At 46.1% G+C, this 24,256-nt stretch overlaps 1 protein-coding gene across 3 annotated transcripts; it reads right to left on the bottom strand.

Annotated features, from left to right (window-relative positions):
• Positions 1–7,765: 7,765 nt before the first annotated feature.
• On the bottom strand, positions 7,766–10,694 carry AMER2 (APC membrane recruitment protein 2). 3 transcript variants are annotated; one of them, XM_075490885.1, is made up of 2 exons: positions 8,625–10,609; positions 7,766–8,421 (listed from the first exon to the last, which is right to left on the bottom strand). In XM_075490885.1, exon 1 carries the CDS (start codon positions 10,529–10,531, stop codon positions 8,660–8,662), a length of 1,872 nt encoding a protein of 623 aa, XP_075347000.1. In that variant the 5' UTR covers positions 10,532–10,609; the 3' UTR covers positions 7,766–8,421; positions 8,625–8,659. The 3 variants fall into 3 exon arrangements, with proteins under 3 accessions (XP_075347000.1, XP_075347001.1, XP_075347002.1); XM_075490886.1 differs by having other exon boundaries at positions 7,766–9,540; positions 9,715–10,609; XM_075490887.1 differs by having other exon boundaries at positions 7,766–10,694.
• Positions 10,695–24,256: the final 13,562 nt, after the last annotated feature.

Below are 24,256 nucleotides of genomic sequence, written 5' to 3'. Positions count from 1 at the left end.
GCTAAAGGCATTTCTACATAAAAATGAAAGTGCACACATGCCCAAGTATTCTCTTTTATGCTATTTTGGGGACATAATTCCCTAATGTCTTGCTTTCAAAAGCCTAGTATTTTCCAGTGCACTGAACAGCTTGGCTCTATCTCTAGCTTGAACATCAAAAAGTAACCTTCACGTTCATCAATGAAAAGTGACAACTGATTTTATTAACTGTATTCATTATAACACATAATATGACAGTGAGAATATTTTTCACTGTAAGATTTTTGAATGGAAGAAAAGTGCAGTTAGTCTGAGTTCCTTACATTCATTAGAAGCAAGACTATTGAAACCATCAACATTTACAATGACACATAAGCAAACACCAGAATCAGTGCCAATAAATACACAGAGTACCAAAATAAATATTTACAGAATTAAAAATATAATAAACACTGATTAGTATATCCTTGTGAACTGCCAGGGAAGAAAGACATCTATTGCTATCAGTTAGGTTGTAAATACGGTAAGAATACAGTGATTCGAGGAGACACATACTCATTGAAGTTTGTAGAGGTGGAAAGGAGCTGAGTACGTCTAACAGTCTGTTACAAAAACACCCCCCGGAGTGTTTTGAGCTTTCACTGAGGAAAAGTTGGTGTACACAGACTGGCCAGATTATTAGCAAACCATTTAGATAAGAAGAGCAGGGAGTTCTGGCTTTACTCACTCATTATCTCGAATAGGTCATACGCTACCTTACTGGCGGTGGCTGACACAAAAATATGAGGGAAAATTGTAATTAACAGTGATCTATTAGCTATAACACATCTTATAGAAACAGATTAAGTGACTTCTAACAGGACACATCTGTCCCTTTCAGCACTTAAAAAAACCCCGGGAACATCGGTTTGTCAGATGCAGCATGGAGCAGTCCCTGCTATGTTTTCCTCAGGCAACCACAATATTTAAGCAGAGTTGGGCTGTGATAAAAGACTGAAGCCATGCTGTGTTTTCTGGACTTACTGAATCTGTATTTTCCAGCAACCACATTCATACCTCATCCCCCATTTCAACAGGGCCACAAGCCTCAACACTAGAGCTTTTCTGAGACAAACTCTGCTGACAAACATAGCAAGGAAAATTCAGATCAGGCCAAATACGGGATCTTCACTCAATCTTGATAACAATCGACACTGCTAATAGATCCACTGTTTTCAGAGGGAATACTGGTGGACTGAGATATAGTCCAGCTGTTGCAATCTGTCCCACAGCAGAGGATTTACTTCAATTTTACACGAAGGCAACAGCTTTAGTCTTGCTCCCTCTTTTGAAAAGCAGGATAACGTTGCTTTTAGCAAGCCACGTGCTGCAGAAAGTTACTTGCACTCTACCTAGGACTTGGTGGTGCTGCTGCACGGTGTTTCTTATGCTCCCTCCCCACTTGCCCTTGGGCTGCAAGGGTGCAGCCAGCGCTCACCACCCTGCCAAGGGCTTGGGTCTTGACATACCTCCAACAAAACGAGGATGGAAGAGCAGCGAGATGCCACGGGTCAGTGCTGGGCTACAGGGGATTTGTGGAAGTGCCTGTGCTAAAACTGCCTTCAGAAAGGAAGGCCACCGGCAGCAGCACCAGCCTCAGCACACCCAGACCATGGCACTCACTCACTCTGGCTCCTAACTCAGTCTAACGCAGCAATCCTAGCATTGGCGCAAGAAAAAAGGGAGCCAGATTTTATAAGCATATGTTTAAGTCTCTTTTTCCACAAGGACCAGAGGTCTAGCCCTTGCTTTTATCCCATCTCTCACCCCAGCACAGCCACCCTGGCTTTTCCTGCTGCTGTCTAATCCGGCAGACACCTCCACATGGCGACACCCCGCACCCCTCTGCTGGGACCACACGGCAGGGCCAGACAGCAAATTCTCCCGGAGACAGTGCCTTGCTCCCCCAGTTTGTGGGGTGCAGGTGAGTTGGGGCAGACCTTCCCCATTGCTGCCATTAACCAAGAAACATCACCAGATGTGTAGCTTTTACATTTTAAGATCAGGCTTAATTCAAAGCAGATGTAGCCAATTTTCTTTTACGAGCACATTATGTTCAAAGCTTCCAATGCATCTGCATAAAAAGCCCATGGAAACAACCTGATACTGAAATAGCAACTGTTTTGATGCAACATCATCCAAAATAATAAAAATCTGTTAAAGTTCTTACCATTCAGTCCCTACATACCGTTCTCCCTAAAAACAGATTTAAGACGTGGCTGTGAAATAATTAAAGGGAGGCATCATTAGTTACCACATCAAAAAAAACCCAAGAACAATGACACAATAAGCAGGGGTTTTAGTGCTCTGGAAAGGATCTGGTCCTGTTTTTGCCATCACAAGTTAAATTAAGGAAGGCAGTGATTGTGTTAGCTGTAATTTAAACATGCTGAGCACTGGAGTTATGTGCAGGAGTGGCTGCTTGTTAAGATGGAAAAACAATAGAAAGACATGTTTTGCATTCAGATCAGTGAAAATACTGCTACAGTAATATAAAAGACTGCACAATCACCTGAATAACGTTCATCTTTAAAAAAAGGGAAGACTTATTTAAGAAACACTTCCTATTTCGTTAAGATTAACTAAGGACCTTCTCCAGTTCTTACTGGAATCAGTGGAAGCTTTGCCACAGCAGAACTGGACCTTGGAAAGAGATTGTCATGTTGGCGAATGCCAGTTTTCTAACTTTGTGGCCATAGCTGGATTAGCTTCTATTGCAGAGCATTGCTTGGATGTGACGTTAAAGTAGGCAAAGCAATCTTCTTGTACTAGCCATTGCTACTTCAGCCTAGCAGTTTAAACTCCTTGCCCTGTGAAGTACGTAACCTTTTCCTCTCTCCACTACAACTTTGGTTCTATTTATTTAAATATGTACAGACAGGAAAAAGAAAAGCAGTTCTTACCAAAGATAATCTGGGCACACTCTCCATAACAAACAGCTTTGAGCTTTCCCACAAGAGTGACATGCTTCCCTGCTAGATTTGCTAAATGGTCCACAACAGGAAAGCGGAGGGATATATTGACTCTATGCAAAGTATCACTTAACATCCTCACCACGTGTATGAGATCACACAGTAGAGATCTCCATTTTAAATATCTTTGCAGCTTGTTCTGAAGGGGAATTAATTTTTTCCAGACTAAGAAGTAGGAGCAGAGCCCCCTTGAAGAACACAGTGGCAGCAGCTCTTCTTTTCTAGTGCTGGAGAGCTAGGTCAAAAATCTCAGTTTCCCAAGCTACTGCAGTATGGCTGAGAGGGAACAAGAGACAGTGGGGAAAAAAAAGGTGGTCCCAGGCAATAGTACTCACTGTTTTGGATGGAGAAGCCCTCTAAGGCAGGGAGAGCTTTAACAACCTGCTTTTGCAGGAGTAAAGGTCCCCAAGATGTGGCTTGAGTGGTTATAGCTCTTATTCCTTTGCATATGGCAAGTTCTTCCATTTCTCTCTACAAGAAATGGACCTAGGAAACACCCAATCAATGCTGACCGTTCCCAGCTGAGATGCTCACAGGGAAGACAAGATGTGAGCTAATGATGAGCTAAAAAACTTCTGAGTCCGATTAAAAATAAACTGTCCCTTGAACACAAACAGCAAGACAGATTCAGATACCCCCTGCTCACAGTAAACAGCACGTGGACTCATGACAAGGGAACCCATCATCCCATCCCTGCCATCCCTCAATGGAAGGGAGGGATGTTCCGCGGGGACCAGTCCCAGGCCACTGAAGACAACTGACAGTGTATTCTCGGCGTTGAATCTCGGAAGAGTGGGTTGCTGTGCAATTCTGCCTGGACACGTGGGGTTATGTCATCCTAATGAAAACATCAACAGAGCAAAACCAACAACAAAAAAGGAAAAGCCAACATAAATAAATAATAAAACCCTGCAGAAGCTGTCACGTGTAAACTCTGCCAAGACTCATTTCTGCAGCGTCTTTTGAGTCGGTGTCAATTTGTTTTGCCAAGACAGAAGCCTCAGCCTTTCATATCAATAACTATGAAAATACATTTTCAGGCCACCTTGCTCAGCGTCCCCCGTTACGGCTGTTAGATAACCATCTGCCTTGGAAGTGGCTATTGTTACTGTGAACTGTCTCTTTCATACCATTATCTTGCTGAAAAGCCCTTTCTGAAAGTAGTCCATTAGAGCAGGAAACAAAAACCTCTGAGCACGGCCATGGAGCGGAATCAATGGCTCCCTTTGATCTGCAAGCTCAGTCAGTACTACAAATTGAAGAAACAACTAGGTTTCGCTTTGCTAAGCAAAGCCTGTTAATTTGGCTCATCTGCACTTATAGCATCTTACCGAAAATGCCATCTGTATCAGACGTTTTGAAGACTTTGGTGCAATATTCACTTAGCTTAGATAAATAATTTAGTAAGACTCATTAAAAAATAATCAGTGAATTAATTTTCATAGTGTATGTCTATGCATGGAATTTTTAAAATTCAGCCCTCTACTACCCTGAATGGCGGTGAGGATATTCACAGTGGATGAAGAAAATGCTGGTGATTGATGGAATAAGACTGAACATAGATTTTTCTTATTCTAGTCATGGAATTGCTTCTGAAATCTATTACGTGTGTTTGAGTCCTATTACTGGCAAGAGCAAAATGCATACGCACTACAGAGAAAATAAGACCCTTTATGTCTGTTGCAGGCCACACATATAGTACAGGAAACTTAACTCCTATCATGACAAAAGAAGTCCACAAAAACATCATTTCATGCAACTGAAAGGAAATCTTTTGTGCTGATATATAGGACAGGAATGTGTACCACTGAAATCACTGTAGCTAGCTATAAAACATTACGCAATATATAGAAATATCCTAAGAACATACAAAAATTACCAGTAGGGACCTGAAGGTGCAAAGAGTACATGTAACTAAATGCCAAGTCCTGATCTATAAAATCCTTTATGAATGACATACAAGCTGATAATTACGAAGCATCATTCAGACCACAAAACAACAAATAAAACAAATAAAGACAAGTATTCTTTAAGAAAATCAAAACAACGACAGCATTGGGAATGTTATCTTTGGGACTCAGAACACCATTTCTACCCTGATACCTACCAAAGCCAAGGAAAATATATGCTTGAACAGGGCAACATAAATAAGAATGCAAACCACCACAGAATGCCTCAGGACTATTACCTCTGCATGTCTCAGCCTTTAAATCCAGCAAACCATTAACTGTTTGTTCTCAGGCATCTCACAGTATTTTACAGGGATCTTTCAGGAATTAAATACAGGTCTAAAGAAAGCCTTTGAACCTCCTTCCAATGATTGTTTTAGGCATTGTGTGGACTTATACAAATATATTTCTATGAAAATTGAAAGCCCTAGTAAATATTAAATTTTCTATTACCTTTCGAAATAAAAAACATAGATGGCTTAAAGACAAAAGCGAGTTTTATAAATACAAAGTTAATTTGAGCATTAAATTGTATTTTTTGTCTCACACAACCATTACCCTGAATCAACATCAGTACGTCGCAATGATTCAAAATACTGACGCCCTACGACAAGCTACTTTCCCATTTTCCTTTTAAGGATATGATTGTCCTTAAATTATGTACATAGCAAGAAGCCAAACGAACCGCCAAGAGATCTGCAAAATGTACTTACACTGGGTATGCAATAGAAAGCTTGGGAGCGTGACTGGGGAGCACCGGGCCGCAGCAGGCAGCGCGGCCGCCCTCCCACCCTGCTCAGCTGCCAGCCCAGGGCTCCCCGCTCCGCACCGGGGGTTAGCACCGAGAGGGAAGCCACCAGCATGCAGAAGACGGAGGAAAAACGGGGCAGAACACAAAGGAGAGAGAGAAAAATGAAGGGAAGCCAAAGCATTTTAATGGTGATTCGTGTTAGTAATTACGTGACAGGGAGCTAGTCTAGTGTCGCTCTATTGGTTTCTCAATACAGACATGCCACAATGCAAACAAAATGCATATGATGAATACTTTGCCACACACAAGTCCTGTAGAGATGGTCGCTGATGTCTTCTAGTGGTTTTAAAGATGCACCACTCCTACCGCCTGTACTCAGGGCCTCCAGTTTTTATGGTACTACCCCAAGCTCACCACATCCTCCCTCCCTCTCAACTTCCAGTACCCTATAGAATCTCTCTGCACAATTTGTCTTGAAAACAAAATGGGGAATTATGATTTTTCTGCAGAGTTGTCATGCAAGGAAAGATGTGGCCCTTACAGTCAGATGAAAACAAAAGAACAGAAAAAGGAATGTTAGGTTTAAGGCTGAGGACCAGGATAATATTCCATGCTCTGTACATTCATCCTTTTGAGGGTATTTCAGCTTGAACTTTCTAAAATGCACAAGCAGAGTCAGGCCAAATGCAAATCCCTTTCTCAGGCAAAGGAAATCACCGCCAGCGTGTTTGGAGACAGATTCCCAGCACATCCCCTCAGCCGGCGCGTGGGAGCGTGCACGCGCGGCCGTGTTCGCATGGGTGCGACTGTGCACGGGTGTGCACGTTCACCTGTGTGCATGTACTCGAGGAGGAGGTGCGTTCTGACTACACATGCATATGTACAACACGTCTGTGTGAGGAGGCATGTAGAAAACCACACACATATACGTTAGAAAGAAAACATATAAAATAATCTTCTTTGAAGTGTATTAAGGTTCTTACTCAAACCATGAAAACAGGGACAGATCGGGAAAACTAACACTTTCTCCCTATTCACTGGGGCGTTGCAGTTCGGTAGTCAATCTTGCAGGAATTTCATAACTAGATGCCAATTTTACCCTTGTGACTATAAGGTCATTTCCCCAGGGAACCACACATATACATATATACAATTCTGATTATTGTATTTCCTGACTTTTTATGGTTTATCTATAACCTTAATATCCTTCAAATGTATATTCTGTATATTTATTTTCCTTTTTTTCTTTCAATTTAAGAGACAATAAAACCAACTGCTATGTAAGATCAGACCCATTAGCTTCAGTGATGTGAATTTAGGATTCTCTGCATAATATAGACATGTATATTTTTAAAATGTATATTATTATTCAGATACACTGGAGCATATATTTTATATTAACTGTGGTCTGATGATTAAATACTTATACCAAAATATTTTGTAAATACATAACATTTACCTTTAGACTTCAGTGATTTTTGGAGCTTTTTCAGTGTATCATAAAAATATGTCCTCAGGCACATTAAAACCCTATTAAATTTCTTTGAAATGTTGTCAATGCCCATGTACAGTAGCCACTATTCAAAAATGTCCTGGCCATTAATACATTTCTCGTAAGATCCAAGCTCATCAGACCATTTTATGTACCACTAGCTTACCATATTTCTTTTTCTCTCTTAAAGTAAAATTATTCTAACATTATTAAGAATGAAAATAAAAAGCAACGGGAACCCAAACCTTCTTTAAATAGTCAAAAACTAATTTTATATATTTTAAAAAATAATAATTAAAAAACATGTTTCTTTCCTGGGTTCCTTCTCTGTAAGGTTTAAGCCCAGAGCAACTTTGTCTAAACCCCTGAAAATAGAGGTTTGCAGTGGCAATGCTGTCAGACCCTCAGCTCTGACACACGGAATGTGCCACTGGAATAAAATCAGCACTTCAGACTTACTTATCTGGGGATGCATGAGCCCATACAAAACAGAGTTTTGCTCTAATTTAAGGTACTTACACAAAGTTCTATCGTTTTAGAACTGTAAAATTATCTACCTATAAAAACTAACTCTTGCTTAAACTCTAGATAATACAGACGGGTGATTTTTTTTTTTTATAAAAAATCTGTAGCATTGAGTAAATCTCCTAAAATATGTATATATTTACACATGGCGAGCAAGTTATTGTATAAATGTGAACAGTGTGTATATATTGGCATTTAGTAAAATGTTCCCTGAACCTGATTGTATGCATTATCGGACAAGTATTGATGTAAACAGCTGAACCTATGTCAGGTGTCTCTGTTACCCATTTACATTAGACCGGATCAAAACCAACCAGATAGACAAACAAAAATATGTTTTCCTGTTAGACAAGTCCACCTAACTCCTTAGTTAGCTACTGCACACAAGTCAATCAAGTCTGCTGCTGAGCAGCGCTCTCGTTCCTACAGCAGGTAATATACCTGTTAGGTTGGTTGTTTTTTGCTTGGCATTTTTTCCAACATCTTGCAGAGCAAACACCATTTTCGGAGCCAGGCACCCACCCTCCACTCCTCCCCCAGAAATGATTAAAAGATAAGTGTATTGGAGAACCTCTCGTGTCGCTCCTTTTGTAACTCTGTTCCCTTGAAGAACTCATGGCACTGCTTTGCATGAGGAAGGATGCTCATCTAGGTTCATAATCCAAGTCTGCTTCCAAAAAGGCATGTAAAAATGAACCTCCCCAGTGTTTAGTGCTGCAGAAAAAAGATACAAATGTAAAAAAAAGTGCTCGAAAAGAAGTTGACTTTTTATATTCAGCCATACAGTCTAGGAAGAAGGGATTCAGAAGTGCAGGCCCGTGGAGTACAGTGAAGTAAGCCTTTTAGGTGCCTTTCTTCAGGTGATGCAAAACGAATTCATTATCTGTGGTCTCCTACGCAGACTTTCACACACCGACCTTGCTGTCCGTCTTGGTCTCCACCTGTTATTCAACTACTTTTTGGCACTGTCCTGGTACGTGGCAGCTTTTACTGTTGTCCCCGCTAAGCCCCTGTTACTGATCCGGCGTACCAGTACTTTAGAGACAGGGATTTTTGTTCTGTGCATCTCGCTTTTGGCCAGGTGATGGTGTGCGACGTGATGGCTGTTACTGGCGTCTGTTCCATGGCTGGCGGGATGCGATGAAAGGTGTTTAATGCTGATGGGTATCTTGGAGTCCTTCACTGTGCTTGAGGGTGTTTTCAGTGAGCACGTGGTCGTTATTGGAGACATGGGCTTGGAGCGTGGCAGGCAGGTGACCTCTTCATCCGTAGGGCCTGCTGGCGGGTTCTCATCTGGCTCAGTGTAGAGGTCGTAGAGAGCATCCCCACTGTAGCTGTCCCTGGGAATGGTCTCCTTCTGGATGCTCGTGGAACCATCTTCCTCAGGACCAGGGGTGGTGGAATCCCAGTAGCCCTCGTCGCTGTTCGGGACTCCTTCGTGCTGCTCCTTCTCCCTGGCCTTCTGCTCCTCTTTGTGGTTGAGGTGAATGGGGATCTGGTGGAGGCCACCACGTTTCACCGCCGCCCTGTTCTGGGCCCCCTCGGTACCTCGGTTCTCCTTCAACCCCTCGAGCCTCTTTGTCCCTCCTCCACCTCCTCCTCCTCCTTCTGTCCGGGTCTCCTCTGTCTGCGACAGCATATCCCAGAACTCCTGCAGGTAGGTGTCGTCCACCTGGTCCGGGCTGGCCATCTCCTCCCCTCCTCCCTGGTAGGCCAGCACGGTGGGGTGCTTCTTGGAGGCACCCAGCTTGCCGGCCCCCGGGGTGCTCTTCTCGCAGCCGCCACTCCCGCCGCCCACATCCTCCTCGTGGTCCGCAATAATATCTCCGCAGCCTGTAAGAGAGTCAAAGCTTTTCAGTGAAGTCACGTCAGCAAACATCAAACAAATACGATCAATCGATTGCTCTGAGGGTGGATCAACAGAGGAAGGGTCAGGGGCGGCTGCCGTCTCTTGACCGCTATCACAGTGAGGTTCAACAGGGGGGATAGTCGTTATTGGAATGTCACCTGTTATGGCCGCCTCCTTCGCAGTCCCAACCTCTCCGGCGCCCGGGTCCGGTGGCTGGCGGCAGAGCTCCTCGGGTCGCCTTCCAGCGGCGGCAGGGTCCTCCCCGGGGGGGGGGCCGGTGCCCCGCGACTCCCCCCCTCCCGCTGCGGGCTCCTCGGCCGGGGCGTGCGCCTCGCCGCTCCGCTTCTCCCGCGGCGCTTCCAGCCCGCTCTCCCCCGCGCCGCCCGGAGTTTCGGACAAAGGTTTCGGCGCCTCCTCCTTGATGCACTCCAGGCTGGCAGTCAAAGACCCCGGCATGATGAGGCCGGGCGGGATCTCCGAGGTCTCCCCCCTCTCCTCCTTGCCATTCTTGTCCTTCTTGTGCCAGCGCATGCTGCTGAAGATCCCTTTCAGCCCCTTCTTTTGTCTGCCGCCAGCCCGCTGATCCGCGCTCTCCGCCTTGCCGTTCTCCGGCCTGCCGTTCTTCCTCAGCAGGGAGAAGAAGCTGTGCGACTTGGCCACCGAGCTGCCGGGGGAGACGCCGAGGCTGCCGGCCGGCCGGCCCTGCGCCTCCTTGCTCTGCGGGTCGCCGCCGCCCGGTTCCTCCTTCTTGCTGCTCTCCAGCACGGCGTCGGCCAAGCCGTCGTGCGTGCGGCTCCGCACCATCCCCGCTTTGCCGGCGCCCTTCCCCTCCCCGCCTTTGCTCCGCACCCCGAAGATGCTGGGCATGGTGCCCCCGGACTTCCTCCTCTTGAACAGCTTGAAGGCGGTTTTGTTAATCCTCCCCGACGGCTGCTCGGCGGCCGGAGGCTCGGCACAGTCGCAGTGCGAGTCCATGTCTGCCGCCGCCGCCGCCGCTGCCGCCGCCGCGGCCTCCCCTCCGCCGCCGCCGCCGCCCCGGTGCCCGGTGCGATGCCTCACTGACAGCCCCGCCGCCGCCGCCGCCGCCCGCCCGTCTCCATGGCAACCCGGAGGGGGATAAGCCGCTTTTCCTCCGCCGCGGGCCTGCGCCAGGCCGCCGTCGCCCACTCCGCATCAACCTGAGCCGCCGCAGCTCCGCCGGCAGCGCCCCTGCCTCCACCCCCGAGAGGGCTTACATAACTTAACCCCTCTCCTCCTGCGGCCGCTCCCCACGCCCCACGCCGCACGCGTGGGCAGGGCCGCGGCTGGGCGCGCTGCCGGCCGCACGGCGCCGGGGGCGGCACCCGCCGGGGGGCGAGGGCGACGCCGCCCCGGCACCCTCCGGGCGGCCCGCGGGGGACGGCGGCGGTGGCGGCGGGCGAGCCCGCGCTCCTCGCCCGGCTGCCGCCCAGCCCGGCGCCCCGTCGCGCTTCGCGCCGCCTCGTCTTCCCCTCTCCCACCCAAACCCGGGCCCGCGGGTGCCCTGGGACGGTGCCGCGGCTCCGCGCACGGGCGCCCGGGCAGGCGGAGCTCAGCTCGTATTTCCAGGAGCGTTCTGCACCGCTGATGCGTCCTCCCGGCGCTGTCACGCAGCGCTTGAGACCACGGGCGTTGCGCGGCCGCGGCCGGGCGATGTGAAGCGCGGCGAAGCACCAGCAGCGCCGAGAGAAGGCGGGGGGCGGTGGAGGGGGCACAGGCTGCGGGCGGCAACACCGCGCGGCAGGGATGGGATAGCCATCCTGGGAGGCACCTACCCCCGGGGCAGAGGAGAAGGATGCTGGCCTCGCTCCTGTCCCGCGCTTCCCACTCTGCCACCTTGCCAGGACGCCTCGCACCATCCCCGTGTCCCTGTTTCTCCCCAGTGCCCAAGGCCACGTGTCCCCACCACCGGCAACCGAAGGGGATCAGTGGCACGAGCCGGGGCATAGCCCAGCCCTCATTCCGCTCGCCTCCCCTGCCGGGGGGGCGAGAACGGCGGCAGCCCCCACGCAAGGCTTTTTCCAGGTCCCACGTCTGCTGCGCACGGTCACAGCCCCCAAATCATGCTCATGGTGCACTGCCACCGGGGATGATGGCCAGCAGCACAACCACGTTGGGGTGGCCAGTGGCACCCTTTCCACAAACCCCCTCACTGGCTGCAAATCTATCCTAGATGCAAAGTAAATTAGAATAGAATAGAATAGAATAGAATAGAATAGAATAGAATAGAATAGAATAGAAAGAATACACTATTTCAGTTGAAAGGGACCTACAACGATCATCTGGTCCAACTGACTGACCAGTTCAGGGCTGACCAAAAGTTAAAGCATGTTATTAAGGGCATTGTCCAAATGCCTCTTAAACACTGACAGGCTTGGGGCATCGACCACCTCTCTAGGAAGCCTGTTCCAGTGTTTGACCACCCTCTCAGTAAAGAAATCCTTCCTAATGTCCAGCCTAAACCTCCCCTGGCGCAGCTTTGAACCATTCCCATGCGTCCTGTCACTGGATACCAGGGATTGGAGCTCAGCACCTCCCTCTCCACTTCCCCTCCTCAGGAAGCTGTGGAGAGCAATGAGGTCGCCCCTCAGCCTCCTTTTCCCCAAGGTAGACAAACCTAGCCAAATTAACCTGCCCTGAGCTCCAGACTCGCTAGACAGCACATCTGCCTTGGCTTTCTCTTGAGTCTGGGTTACTTCAGCTTGGGGGCAATGCTCTGTGCCACGGCTGCAGACCTGCTTTCAACCAGAGCTGTAATAATGCATGTGCCCTGGCAGCCTGACTCTGCTATACAGCATTAGTCTGGGCTCCTCAAAACAGAAACGCTTGTCTGGGTTTTAGCTCTAAGTGCAAGTGAGAACCACTAAAGAGAAGTCGTATGTGGGCCCTCTGGCTTGGGGCTAGGTTCTGCTCCCTTTGAAGTCAGTAAAAGGTTTTGACATTGACTTCACTGGTTGGAAGAATTAGTTGTGGGGGTTTTTTTAACATCATCAGACATTCATTGCACTCTCCCACGAGAGCAGGTTGAATTATCTGTTGTGAATAATTTATCCAGTGAATTTAGTCCTTTTTCTGTTCATGTATAAAAAGTGCCATTTGCATTCACAATTACAAGCGTTCAATAGGAGCAATAAGAGCACATCATTCAACTTACAGGTCTCTCCTGCCTTCTGCAAGAGACAGAGGAAAGGACAGACGAGACAGAAGCCAAGATTTTGGCTGGAGGAGAAGGAGTGAGTTACATTTTACAGAGTGCACTTCATAAACATGCCCAGCACCCAGAAGCCATGGAGACAGGAGGTCAGAGCAGAACCTCGACCCATAGCATAAGTTGCTCACCTTTGTGCCTCCATCAGTTGTGCCACATCATGAGTTCCCCCATCACTTGTTAATATTTCTGCTCTTTAGGCAGGTGAAGGAAACTTGATAAAAAAGAGAAAATACCAAATGCTCTTGTGCAAATGCAAAAGCATAGAGCCAGGCATCCTTTGGAAATTTGAAAGAACAAAACCCGGTCGTGTATCTTGGGGAAAAAGTGGGCAAACCAGCTAATGAGTAAGACTTGGCCACATGGCTGAACTTAACAATTTTTGCACTTTCATACTGCTGCTTTGCTACATTTCACCAATCCTTTATATTTCACCAATTCTTCTTACAAGCATTGAGTCCAAAGGAAGACGATACAGAGATACAAAAGGCAGAGGACAGATGACTTAATGCTTCGCAGCTGTATGGAACAGACAAGTTACTGTGCCCTCTTTCTTTTTGTGTGAATATCTGCAGCCATGACGGAAGGGGTGGGCTTTCAGCTTGTTTTTCAGTCAACTTAAAATCCAAGTGTTAATGGAGGAAAGTGACTTGAGGTCAACCTGAAATTACTACTTCAGAAATGTTTTGACAAATTGAGTTTTTTTCTACACATTTGATTTCAATCCTTTTTGCACATTTTAAAATATGATTTAAATAACCTTGAAGTACCTCTGGAAATGGATAGTCATTCTAAAATGAAATATTAAAGCATTGAATTTTGAAAGTGACAAATGACACATTCCCATTTTTTCTTTTCTTTTTTAGTTTATTGTTTTGTTTTAACCTGAAGACATCTATGGATTCATCATGAACTCATGACATGCTTTGGTCAACCTGCCCTTGCAGGGCTCAACAGGAAAAGCTTTAGGCAAAACGTTCACCAGCTTCTAACTGAAGAAGAGTAAATGCTGAAAGGTGGTTATAGTCATGCAAAAGAGCTCTTACATCCAGGGACGTTTGGACACCTGAGTGCTGTACGATCAAGGAGGTTGGGAGAAAATCTTCTCTGCCACATCTGTTGTGCCCATGTCCTCACGTGCAGTGGGAACTTCACACAGAGAGCTGAGTGGCGTTCCTGGGCCCTTTTGGTTCCCCCTGCTTTCGGCTGGGATTTCCCCTGGAAGCAAATGGCATGGTGTCATTTTTGCAAAACTGTAAAGAGATACGGGATCAGCTGTGTGAACGGCCTTCCAAGGTGAGCAAGGGTGGTTTCTGGAAAAGGATGGTGAGGCGCTGGATGAAATGGAGCCAGAGACATTTTCTGCCATGTGGTCCTCTTTTATTCTTTCTGGTTTTACATTGTAGGAAGCTTGCGCAAAGCCTACGTAAGCAATACCTACTACTTACTGTTTTTCTCAGAGGTTTAAAACTCAGTCCCCTGAACTACGGTAGGGATTTCTCTATGGCTTCCCTTCATCTCTGCAGGTCTGAAATGGAAGTCTGCATCTGACAGTGAAAAACATCCTAACTCTGTCCTCCTGGCAAGGGGGAACAAAGACTGACAGACACCTTGCAAAGTGAAAACAAATGAGGAGCTGTAATTTAAAAGCACAGAGAGACTCCACAGTCCGCTGGGAGCTCCTGATGACCTGCAGACAAGGGGCAGCTGAGCAGCTGCGGCGGGAGAGCTGTTCCTGCAGCGTCCCCTCGGCCTGGCTTAGCCCGAGGGGCATCTGACACGGTGGAAGAGATCCCGTGCCGAGCTGCACGGCACAGCCACAGCAGCGGGTTTATTCCAGCTGAAGGGGATGTCGAAAAGGGTCTGTGGAAGAAATGTTTTTGAAAGTGGATTTTTTCGTCTTTAGAATGAATATGAATAAGGAAAAACAGACAAGAAATACTATATAACAAAATTATTCAGAAAAGGTAATTTAAGAAACATGTAGCATTTATAGGTATACACTTTTTTATAGAAATTAAGGACTTTGAAGTGAGGGCTATCCTCTCCTTGTTCCCTGGACATACCCTACACCTTTTTTGGGCTGCTTACGGAGGGTTACTGTCACAGACTGCTGGTTCAGCTCCCAGCCTTGGCTCCACCACTGGCTTGTGCTGTGATCCTCAGGAAGCCACTGCTTTGCTTCGTTTCAGCTGAGGGTGCCTTCTCCAGTGACCCGCAGGCACCGCAGTCCTGTCCCAGCCTCCCTCCCTACGGAGCGCTGGAGCCACCGGGGCAGCACCGCGGCTGGAGCCATCAGGTGAAACAGCAGCAACAATAATTGCAAACCAGCAGGCAGAGCCTCACCCTGCTTTTCCCCAGCGTTTACACCAGGCAGACGTGCTCAGTCCCCCCAGAGACTGCAGTATATGGCACGGAATGAATACTGAATAAAAACCCTAGGATTCACCGAGTATGAATTAGTGATGGAAGTGACAGCTAGCAAACCATCTTGGCCCTCATTTTGACAGAAGGCCCTGAGTTTTGCGGTGTTTCGAGGCTGCCTCATGTACTGAACAGGAACACGGAGCACAGGGTGACAGGACAGAGGTGTCTGACAATCTCTGCAGGAATTTTTCACTTCATGCTTCATTTCTAAGTAGCTTCAGCGACTCCAGAGAGTCAGGAGCAGCCCTCTCAACATAGTACCCAGGATATGCTCAGTTTTAAGCCAGAGTTTACTCATTTTCTGCTGAAGTTCTTTGGCTTTTTTCTTTTTTTTTGGTTAGCATTCTCTACAGCTGTGTTTCTACCATCACATATACTCCAGTGTATATATAATTCATGGGGTGCAAAGACACGACATCAATTTAAAACTAGTAGGTCTTCCTAATGATAAGCAGTGAATCTAAATTGCAGAAGGTGAATTGCAAGAGTTTGGCTGGCACAGTGCCCGCATCTAGACCCAGGCTGGTGATGGGAGAAAGTCAGCAGGCTTTTAAAAAGCCGTAGATAATTATCACGCCAGGGTCTAGAATTTAAGGATGAGTACAGGGAGGCCCAGAGCAGTAACAGGTTCACAGGGAAAACAGGCCTACTACTTGAACAGTTATTTATTTCAAACACCGCAGCTTCTTCTTACATGGTTAGGTGTGCTGCTGCACAGATACACTCTTCAATGCTTTACAGTATCAGGAAATAGAAGAGATACTGTTTGCTGGATTACAAAATCAATGGGCCCATTAAGGAAGACATAAGTAATGTCAGATCTCTGCTGATACCTTAAGATCTGCTTAGGGAACCACTGGGACTAAAAAAAGGGAACAGCTGAAAACAGCAAAAAAATTTTCAGAAAAAGAAATGGGGGATTAAAGAATCCCTCTTATTTTCCATATGAACCTTCTTGCTGTAACATACATCAGTGGGAAGTGTCTGCTCATACAGGTACAGGGGAAAAGCATCTGCATTTCTAACATTTGCCACTTGTTTGCGTTTGCCTCCCAACAGATCCCTGTCCTCTACTACTGCGTATTTCCTTCTTCCCTCTCCAGCCCATGCAGCAGCAGCTAGGACCTCCTCGGGGCCATTCGCTTTATAACTGCTCCCTCCGTTTTCCCAGGTCAGGCCATTTTCCACATCCTTTTCAGCAAACCAAACTCTCTCCAGCTGCTCTAGAGGCATAGAGGGCATAAATGTGCAGTTCAGCATGTCCAGAGCCTGGCTGACCCTCCCTCGCAGGCAGCAGAAACTTGGGGATATCTCACGGAAAAGGCTCTTAAAGGAATCTAAAAAATGTGATATGTGGAAGGAAGAATAAAGAGTGGCAAGTAGAAGATGAGGGACAAAGTGAGTTTCCTACACTCTATCAGACTGTCATCTCTGCACAGGCTTCATGCTCACCAGAAACTGCCTGATTAACACATGAAAAACTGTCACTGGGAAAATCTGGTATCAGTGTAATGCACAGATAGCAAGGATCATCGTGATGGAGATGCGCATGTATCCCTGTAAAGTATATCTCCAATCTGCTGGGAGATAATAAAATGTCATTACTTTGTTTTATTGGCTGAAGAGCTGCAGTACTGGGAAGTGTATGCTGAGCAGAACCTGTTTTCTCAAAATAGAGACCTGGACTCTCTTTTCAGAAAATTACGTCTGAATCCCGCAAACTTATAGAATTTGGAAGTGCCTGCCGCAGAATGGTGCAGTTTAAGTAACCAAAACGTCCTCTTAATCTCCAAGAAATCGCACCAAACGAGAGCCAAAGTACAGATTCTTGAACAGGTAAATGATTGTGCCCTTCTGCAGCATAAATGTGGAGGAAAGAAAAAACAGCCACTGACTTTTCACATGTTTAAACACTGGTCCAGTCTAGCCAGAAGGGGAAGAAGTCCCATTTCACGAGCCTGGAAGATTTGTATTAGACCAGAGATCTGCTAGTGAGGACTTCACATGGAGGAATACTTCTTGTTCTCACCAATAATACCCTTGCAGCAAAGGTCAACACCACCTTTGCCAGTGAAAAGAATCCTGTGGTTTTCTTTTATTACTGTCAGTCAGCCCCAGCATCCCTTCCAGGTGCAATTTTATAGAAAAAAAATCTTCAGCAAGAAATGGATGTTTAGGTTGAGCAAACCAATTGTGGGGTTTCTGAAATCAAGTAAAGAATGAGCTGAGAAAGAATGAAGTTATAGTAGAAGTTACAGTTCAAGATTTTTGTAGAGTTTTGTTGTTGTTGAAACAACTTTTCTGTATAAATGGCTGTTTTAAAGAGCAAAATAGAAAAATAAGAGTAACCCTCCCAAAATGAAGCAAAACACAAGATCGACCCAAAAGAAAATGATGGCATGTTTTCAAGTTCAGCCAATAGACTGAAAAAATCAATTGTCTGCATACGATCTCTGTGTTATCCAACTGTGCTTCCCAATGCAAAACAAAAGGATTACAGAGAAATAAGGAAGCAACTGAGAAACTGAAAGGGGGAAATATCCATAATTTGTCTTAAAGCTAAATACGAATTAAAAATGCAGGCAGTGCATGTAGTCCCCCAAGGGACAGATTTACTTCTAATTAATAATATGCTAGTGCCCTAGCGCTCTGCATTAAAAAAAAAACCAAACCTCTAGATTAATCCTGCTGTAACATTGTAGATAGAACCTCTAAGAATTAACCCAGCCCAATCCCAGATTTACTTGCACTGTAATTACTGGAAATGCAGAGAGTTTATTTTCTTCCATCTACTGAACTAAAAAGAGAAATGTTAAAAAAAAATCCCATAAATTTTTTTTTTACGTGGGTATACAGCCATTCGCTTTCTTCTTTGGATGTTCACAATATCCCAGACATCATAAAACCATTTTTTATATTTCTAATTGTTCTAGTTAAGTTTTTCTACTTCAAAAATAAATGAAAATAACATCCTGGCTGTGCAGTCCCAGCAGACCTGACAGACAATAGTACCACAAGAGGGATGGGTCTTGCCCACTATCTTTAATTAAAAGCCCAAAGAAGAGTGTAAGCAGATTAGGGGGACAGTGGGGAATACTGGGTCAGAATGTGTTTTTCGAACAGATGAGAATGATTTTTGGAGGATGAGGACATTTTTAGTGAGAGGTAAGCATCCAATAATTTTTTCATCTCATTGGGGATGCCTGAGTTTTTTCCTCAGCCTTGTACTATCTCGCACCTTTCCATTGACTTCAGCAGAAATACTTCTGATTAGTGTTAGTGGATGTAAAAGTCCACTTTTAATGGGAATCAGGCCCTTAATTAAAGATTCAGCCTCCCTAAATAGGATGCCTAGATAGATGTGGTCATATTACTTGTGCTTTTTTAAAATAAGAAATACTTCTCAAATTCACCATCAAGGCTATTGCTAGATTCAGCTGCTGCAGATAAAAAAGAAAAAGTCCTTTTATTGTAATTACTGAAAGATACGTTATTAGTTTGATTTCAGGAGTGCTCTGTCTCATTTTCTTTCTTTCCCCTCATTTCAGCGTGTATGAAGCAACCAGCCCCTGGGCAGAACATCAGCTGGAGCGGTTGGGTGCCGGCACCGTGGTAGCACGTGGAGTCTTTGGGCTCAGGTGGAAGGACTCAGAGGCCAAATGAGAAAGAGGGAAAAGAAACCTGAGCACGTATGAAACACAGAAGCTGCAAGGGCATTACTGAAAAGCTTTGGAAGTAAATCAGGGCCTTGGAACATGGTGGGAGAGGAGAGAATGTGCTTTTTATTAGGATAAGGTTCCAAAACTAATGACAGCATTCACTGTCAGGATATTTTTCAGGAGTCCCAAAACTGCAACTACTCCTATATGAGCTGCTCTTAAGCAGATCGACAGTATATATTTTACATTTGAAACAGGGTATATCTCAGTAGCTTCCAAAAGGGTTGAATATAAGATGCTATACAAAACTAGGCCATGCCTTGCAAACCTGTAAGAACCACTGGTTTCCATCTGTTTCAAACTGAAGGGTAGGTTTCCCCTCCCCATGCTTTAACCAGCTGCGGGGTAAACAGCTACATCTCAGCTAGTTAGCTTAAATCCCCTTTCTCTAATGTGGCAAAAGATAGGTATTCTTAGGGTGCAATTTATTTGACCTGTTTTACATGTCAGCTTAAGCGTGGATGAGGTAAATCTTATCCTAAAAGTTAAAAATTCAGAGAAAAACACCTATGTTTGCTCAGACCAGCCCCTCCCCAAATGTGTCGGCATTTGTGGATTTTAAGTTGTTTCCTCCCTTTCCCCAAAATATCAGCTAACATTTTTCAGCTTGCAGTTTTTCCATTTGGAGAAAACATTGTTACACAGAAATAAAACGTTTTCCATCATCTCTAATGCAAGCATGTGCGTTGCTCCGTGTATGCGCGCGTGGCAATGCCTATTTCTTGCACCAAGAGAGATACTAAGATGGTCGGGAGTTTGCAGGACTGGGACTCTGGTCAAAGTTACACCATTGGAAAGGCTTGGTGCAGCCTGGATTTCGGTGGTATCAGTCCCTCAGAGCTGTGCGAGTTTCTAAAGAAATCTGACCCTGCTTGTTCTTTCTAAAAATAATGCCTTGATACACATCAGTGAGCTCGTTAGCTGGAGACAGTCATAGGGACGCTGGTAGCTTGTTGAGAAGCACGCGATTCGTTTCCCACACGGCACTTTCACTGCTCTCTTTTTAATATTGGTCTCTGACACCCTGCTCTCACTAAAGAGCATTGAGTGGTACACGCGATACAAATAACACCAGAGGTTTTTTTCCAGAGGGCTATTTTTGACAAGAGCTGTTGCTCTGACAGCAGATCACTCGATCAATTCAAACTGAATGTCAGCTAAAGGACAGCTTTTCAGTTTTCTCTTTTTCCCTTTTTTTCATCACTAAGAAAAACGAAGCAGTGGGTGTTGATTTATGACAGTTTTACTAAAATATCTAAGAGTACCGTTCAGTTTAAGAATAGATTAGTACCAAGAGGACTAATCACTGGGGCTTCCACTCCTGTTCTTCTTCTTGCTCGGACAAAACAGGTTTCCAGGGAAGCACCATTGGCACAGGGAGCGTGTAAGAGCCGTAGGACTGGGCCCTTGGAGTTGGCTGGTAGGGTACCCGGGATGCAGAGCAAGCATCTCCCAGCCCTTGGCACCTGGAGGGCTCTGCTCGGTGGTGTTTCCCCGCACACTAGCTGGATTCAGCATCTACCGAGGACAACTGCAAAACTCCCGCCAAGCTCCACGGTGCTGGATCAGGGCCAGGGGCGAGCAAACTGGAAACCAGCAGCACAGGTTTGCCTGGTGTCACCGGCTGGTTGGGGAAAGCCCGTTTCTCTTGACTCCTGGCCAAGGTCTATCGTCCCCTGCTTCCAGCAAAACCCAATGGGAAACCCATGCACCAATCCAAAAGATGTCATATGTATCAAATGGGACAGTCAAGATCATCCAGTCCTTTTTGTGGAGTTTTTCCATGGAGCTTCACAAAAATAGGCTGACAGGTGGTCGCAGAGCTTTGCCTGAACTCGTGGATTACTGGGCCAGAAGGAAGCACCCTGTGACTGTCAGATCTGCAGTCTTGGAAGGCACAAGCTGGAGAAAATGACCTGATTTTTTTCAAAAACATGTGCCTATGGCCAGTCTCTCTTTTTACTTGCTCACTTCATGACACACATGTGCGCACATACGTACCTATCTAAACACACAGAATTCCCAAAACATATTTTCAGAGAGATTCTTCTCCTTTTCACACTCTGCTCTTACTTAAACATGCCTAAGAGTTTACTCTCTCCCAAAATAACTCTCTATATTAGTTTTTTGAAGTGCAATTGTATGAAATAGTAAAGGGGATAAACGGACAGCAAACTGCATCCTTCACTAACACTTACCTCAGATCAATTGATAATCCCTTGTCAGGCTGATTGCTGTCAAAACCAGGACAAGCAAAGGCATTTTTCATTCCCACCATTGCAGCTGTTGTCTTTTTCTGTTAGCCCAATTAAGCAAAGCGAAAAGGAGTAGCACCGTATCAGAGCCAGTTTGCCTTAGGATATAAATTGTCGTCTTGCATTTGTCCATAGCCAACACTGCAAGAATAACAAAGCGATGCCATAAAACTCAACCACTGTGCTGAAAACACAAAGGAACCGTTTTTTCCCCTCCAACTCAACATGGCATCCAGCCACGACGCCCCATAACAGACGCCAGCCCTCCCTCAGCCTGGCGGATAGCGGGGCTGTGCACAGCCACCCCGCGTCGCCTGCAGCCAGCCCCGTGCCCCTGCTGCCAGGGGACAGGGCTCAGCCTCGCTCAGCCTGAGCCCAGCAGAATCGGACTCCTTCCCCCCGCCACTCCGCAGCCGGGGGGGTTTGATGGGTGCCATCATGAAAGCTGTTTTCCCTCCTCCACCTCTCCTCCACACTTGGCAGGAGAGAGCCCTACACCTTTCAGCTTGGGAAAGAAGAGGGAATCAGTAATTTTCTCTGGCACCGTTAGCCAAAGCCCTCCTGGAAATGAGCTGACGCTATTATTGTAGAAGTGTAGCTGACTTCTGGCAATAAATGCCAAAGAAGCGCATCACCCTTGTGGCTTGGTGTCTACATGGCAGGACACCCTGTTGTGTGCTGGATTGTCACACGTAATCTATGCAAATGCAGTCATTAGCTTTAGCAGATGTTTTTTTATTGTGCTGCTTCGAAACTGAAAAGGGATCAGCAGGGATTTTTGTTTTCTTACCTAGATTTTGAGGAACAGAATAAATTGCAACAATCTCTTGTTAATGTGAACGCACCCTTCCTGGTACATAAGGCTGTGCACCTACTTCCACTCTACATAAGAACATTTTATTTACCGCTTCTCATTTTCTTGATCTAAATTTTAACAAAAATCCTCGTAACAGCCTTAGGAAAGTAGGTTTGTGTTTATTGTCTGCCTGTGACACATGGAGACAGATACCTTATCGAGGTATCAAAGAGGAGAATCAATATTAGCAGCAGATTTAAGTTCTTCATTCCTGGTCTTTGCTACCAGGCAGTGCCCCTCATTACAAAATGCTCTTTTTGCTCTCCTTAGGCCCGTTCATCTCAGTTAGGTGCCTATGAGAGATATCAGAGCAGCGGGCAAGGTCGTTTGGACGCAGCCCTTGGTTTGGGGGGCAAGAGGGTTTAATGGCACAAATGCAGGCCAGTTCGTGCCTGTTGTCCCACCAGCAGGCAGGGCCCTGTGCAGAGAGCAGACATGACCTCAATGTCCCATCCTTGAGCCGTGGTCGGGCCACGAGGGCTCTGGGGGCACAACCACCGTCTGGCCGCGAGAGCTTGCGGTGGGAATTGAGACTGGAGTGGGGACCAAGACAAGACCGGCATCAAAGAGGCAAGAAAGAGGGTGAAGCTGAACTAAGAGGATTTGCTGGGGGCTGTGCCAGGGAGCCCCTGGAGCAGCCATATGGCTGCAGGCAGTGCCGGGCACCACCAGCCTCCACTGCCCCTGTGAGCGTACAAGCAGCTTCTTCTCAGCAGCACGGCAGTGGCCCTGCTGGGGTGGTACTGGGCTCCCCGCCTGCCTTCCCTACGCTCTGCAGCTGCTTGCTCGGAGCAGCCGAGCCTCAGCAAGGTGTGGGGAGAGGGCAGGGAGGGCTCGGGAGCGGCAGAGGAGAGAAAGGAGCGGAGGGCTCAAGCACCCGGCAGAGCTCTGCACCCCACAGCCCTCCCCACCAGCCCCCCAGCACGAGCCCAACACCCATGGGCGCAGAAGAGGGCATTAGGCTGCGCTACGGTAATTAAGTGTGGATCGTGCATGTATCTCCTGGTTGCTTAAAACTGAATCAGTTTAATTGAGTTTTAATTAAAGCTGCTCTGAATCAGCTTAAATCTGTGCTTCTTCAGTTCTCTAGGAAGTTTTTAACTGCAGAGGTAGGATGCTATCTCATGGAGGCAGGAGGGTTTGAGCTTTGTTAGAGGCATGTGAAAAACCTAAATATACTGACCCAAATGCAGCTCTCGGAAAGAGCTCAACTCAGTGTTCTTGGAAATCAGTGAGCCCAATTGCTCCGGGAATGAGTCCCACGGTAACTGGAGATGTTCAGTTTACAACTCTCTGTCCCAAGTGCAAGGTACACTCTCTCTGTCTGTTTTCTCCAGTGTAAACAAATAGTTTTGTGTATCCTAAAGAAAACCAACCCTACCAAAATACTCCATTGCACAAATAAAAGGGAAAGGGTAATAAAAAGACTAAATCACATCAGTTGGCTCCCTTACTGAACAATTGGAAAGCCCTTAGTGATAGGAAGGCATATAAAATAGGATAGAGCAGTAGCACAGAGCACTAGTGTAAATTTGGTGTGACTCCAGCATCTGACTTGCCTTTTGCACTGCAAATACGGTGAAGCATTTTAAGGGAATGATGCTTTTCTATTAATCATTTATAGTATTGATAGGGTATTTCTTGTAAGAGTCTTTTTTTTTTTTGTACACTGGACATTATGGATGTTCAATTATAAGAAAGCATTGCAAGCTATTGGCTTCTAGCTAGGGAGAGAGATTTCCAGAGACGTTTCTCAACATCAAAAGTGAAAAGTCATTTACACTAAGGAAATACATTAACCTGCTACCAGTTAAGAGAGTATAGTATTCTCAAGAGGTTTCTGAAAATTTTAAGTATCTTAGCATCAGATGGTAAATTAGTATCTTGTAATAAGGTGTTTGTGTATAGTTTGTCATGTTTCTTTTATACTTAAGAAGAATTAAAGAGAACAAGAATGGCACAGGATACTCTTAAAATGGCAGCAAGCAATAATGAAACATTTCCATCTGCCTTCATTTCACACTGGTAGCATATTTTTCACTCTCCTTGTTTGAAAGAGAGACTAGAGCATGCCACTACAAATCTCTGTTCAGTATGTTTCTCTTTACTGAGGGTTTCCTGCTATAACCCATAGCTGGACAATCATACTATTGGGCTAAATTACAAAGGCAGGGCTTTAAAATGTAGCTATTTTTATACCGCATCTGTAACACCAGG

The sequence above is a fragment of the Mycteria americana genome, chromosome 1 (genome assembly GCF_035582795.1).
Source record: "Mycteria americana isolate JAX WOST 10 ecotype Jacksonville Zoo and Gardens chromosome 1, USCA_MyAme_1.0, whole genome shotgun sequence".
NCBI classification, from domain to species: domain Eukaryota; kingdom Metazoa; phylum Chordata; class Aves; order Ciconiiformes; family Ciconiidae; genus Mycteria; species Mycteria americana.
This window is presented reverse-complemented; position numbering and strand designations above follow the sequence as displayed.

Excerpts from the sequence above, each read along its gene's own strand:
- AMER2 (XM_075490887.1), bottom strand. The coding sequence starts at position 10,531 with ATGGACTCGCACTGCGACTGTGCCGAGCCTCCGGCCGCCGAGCAGCCG.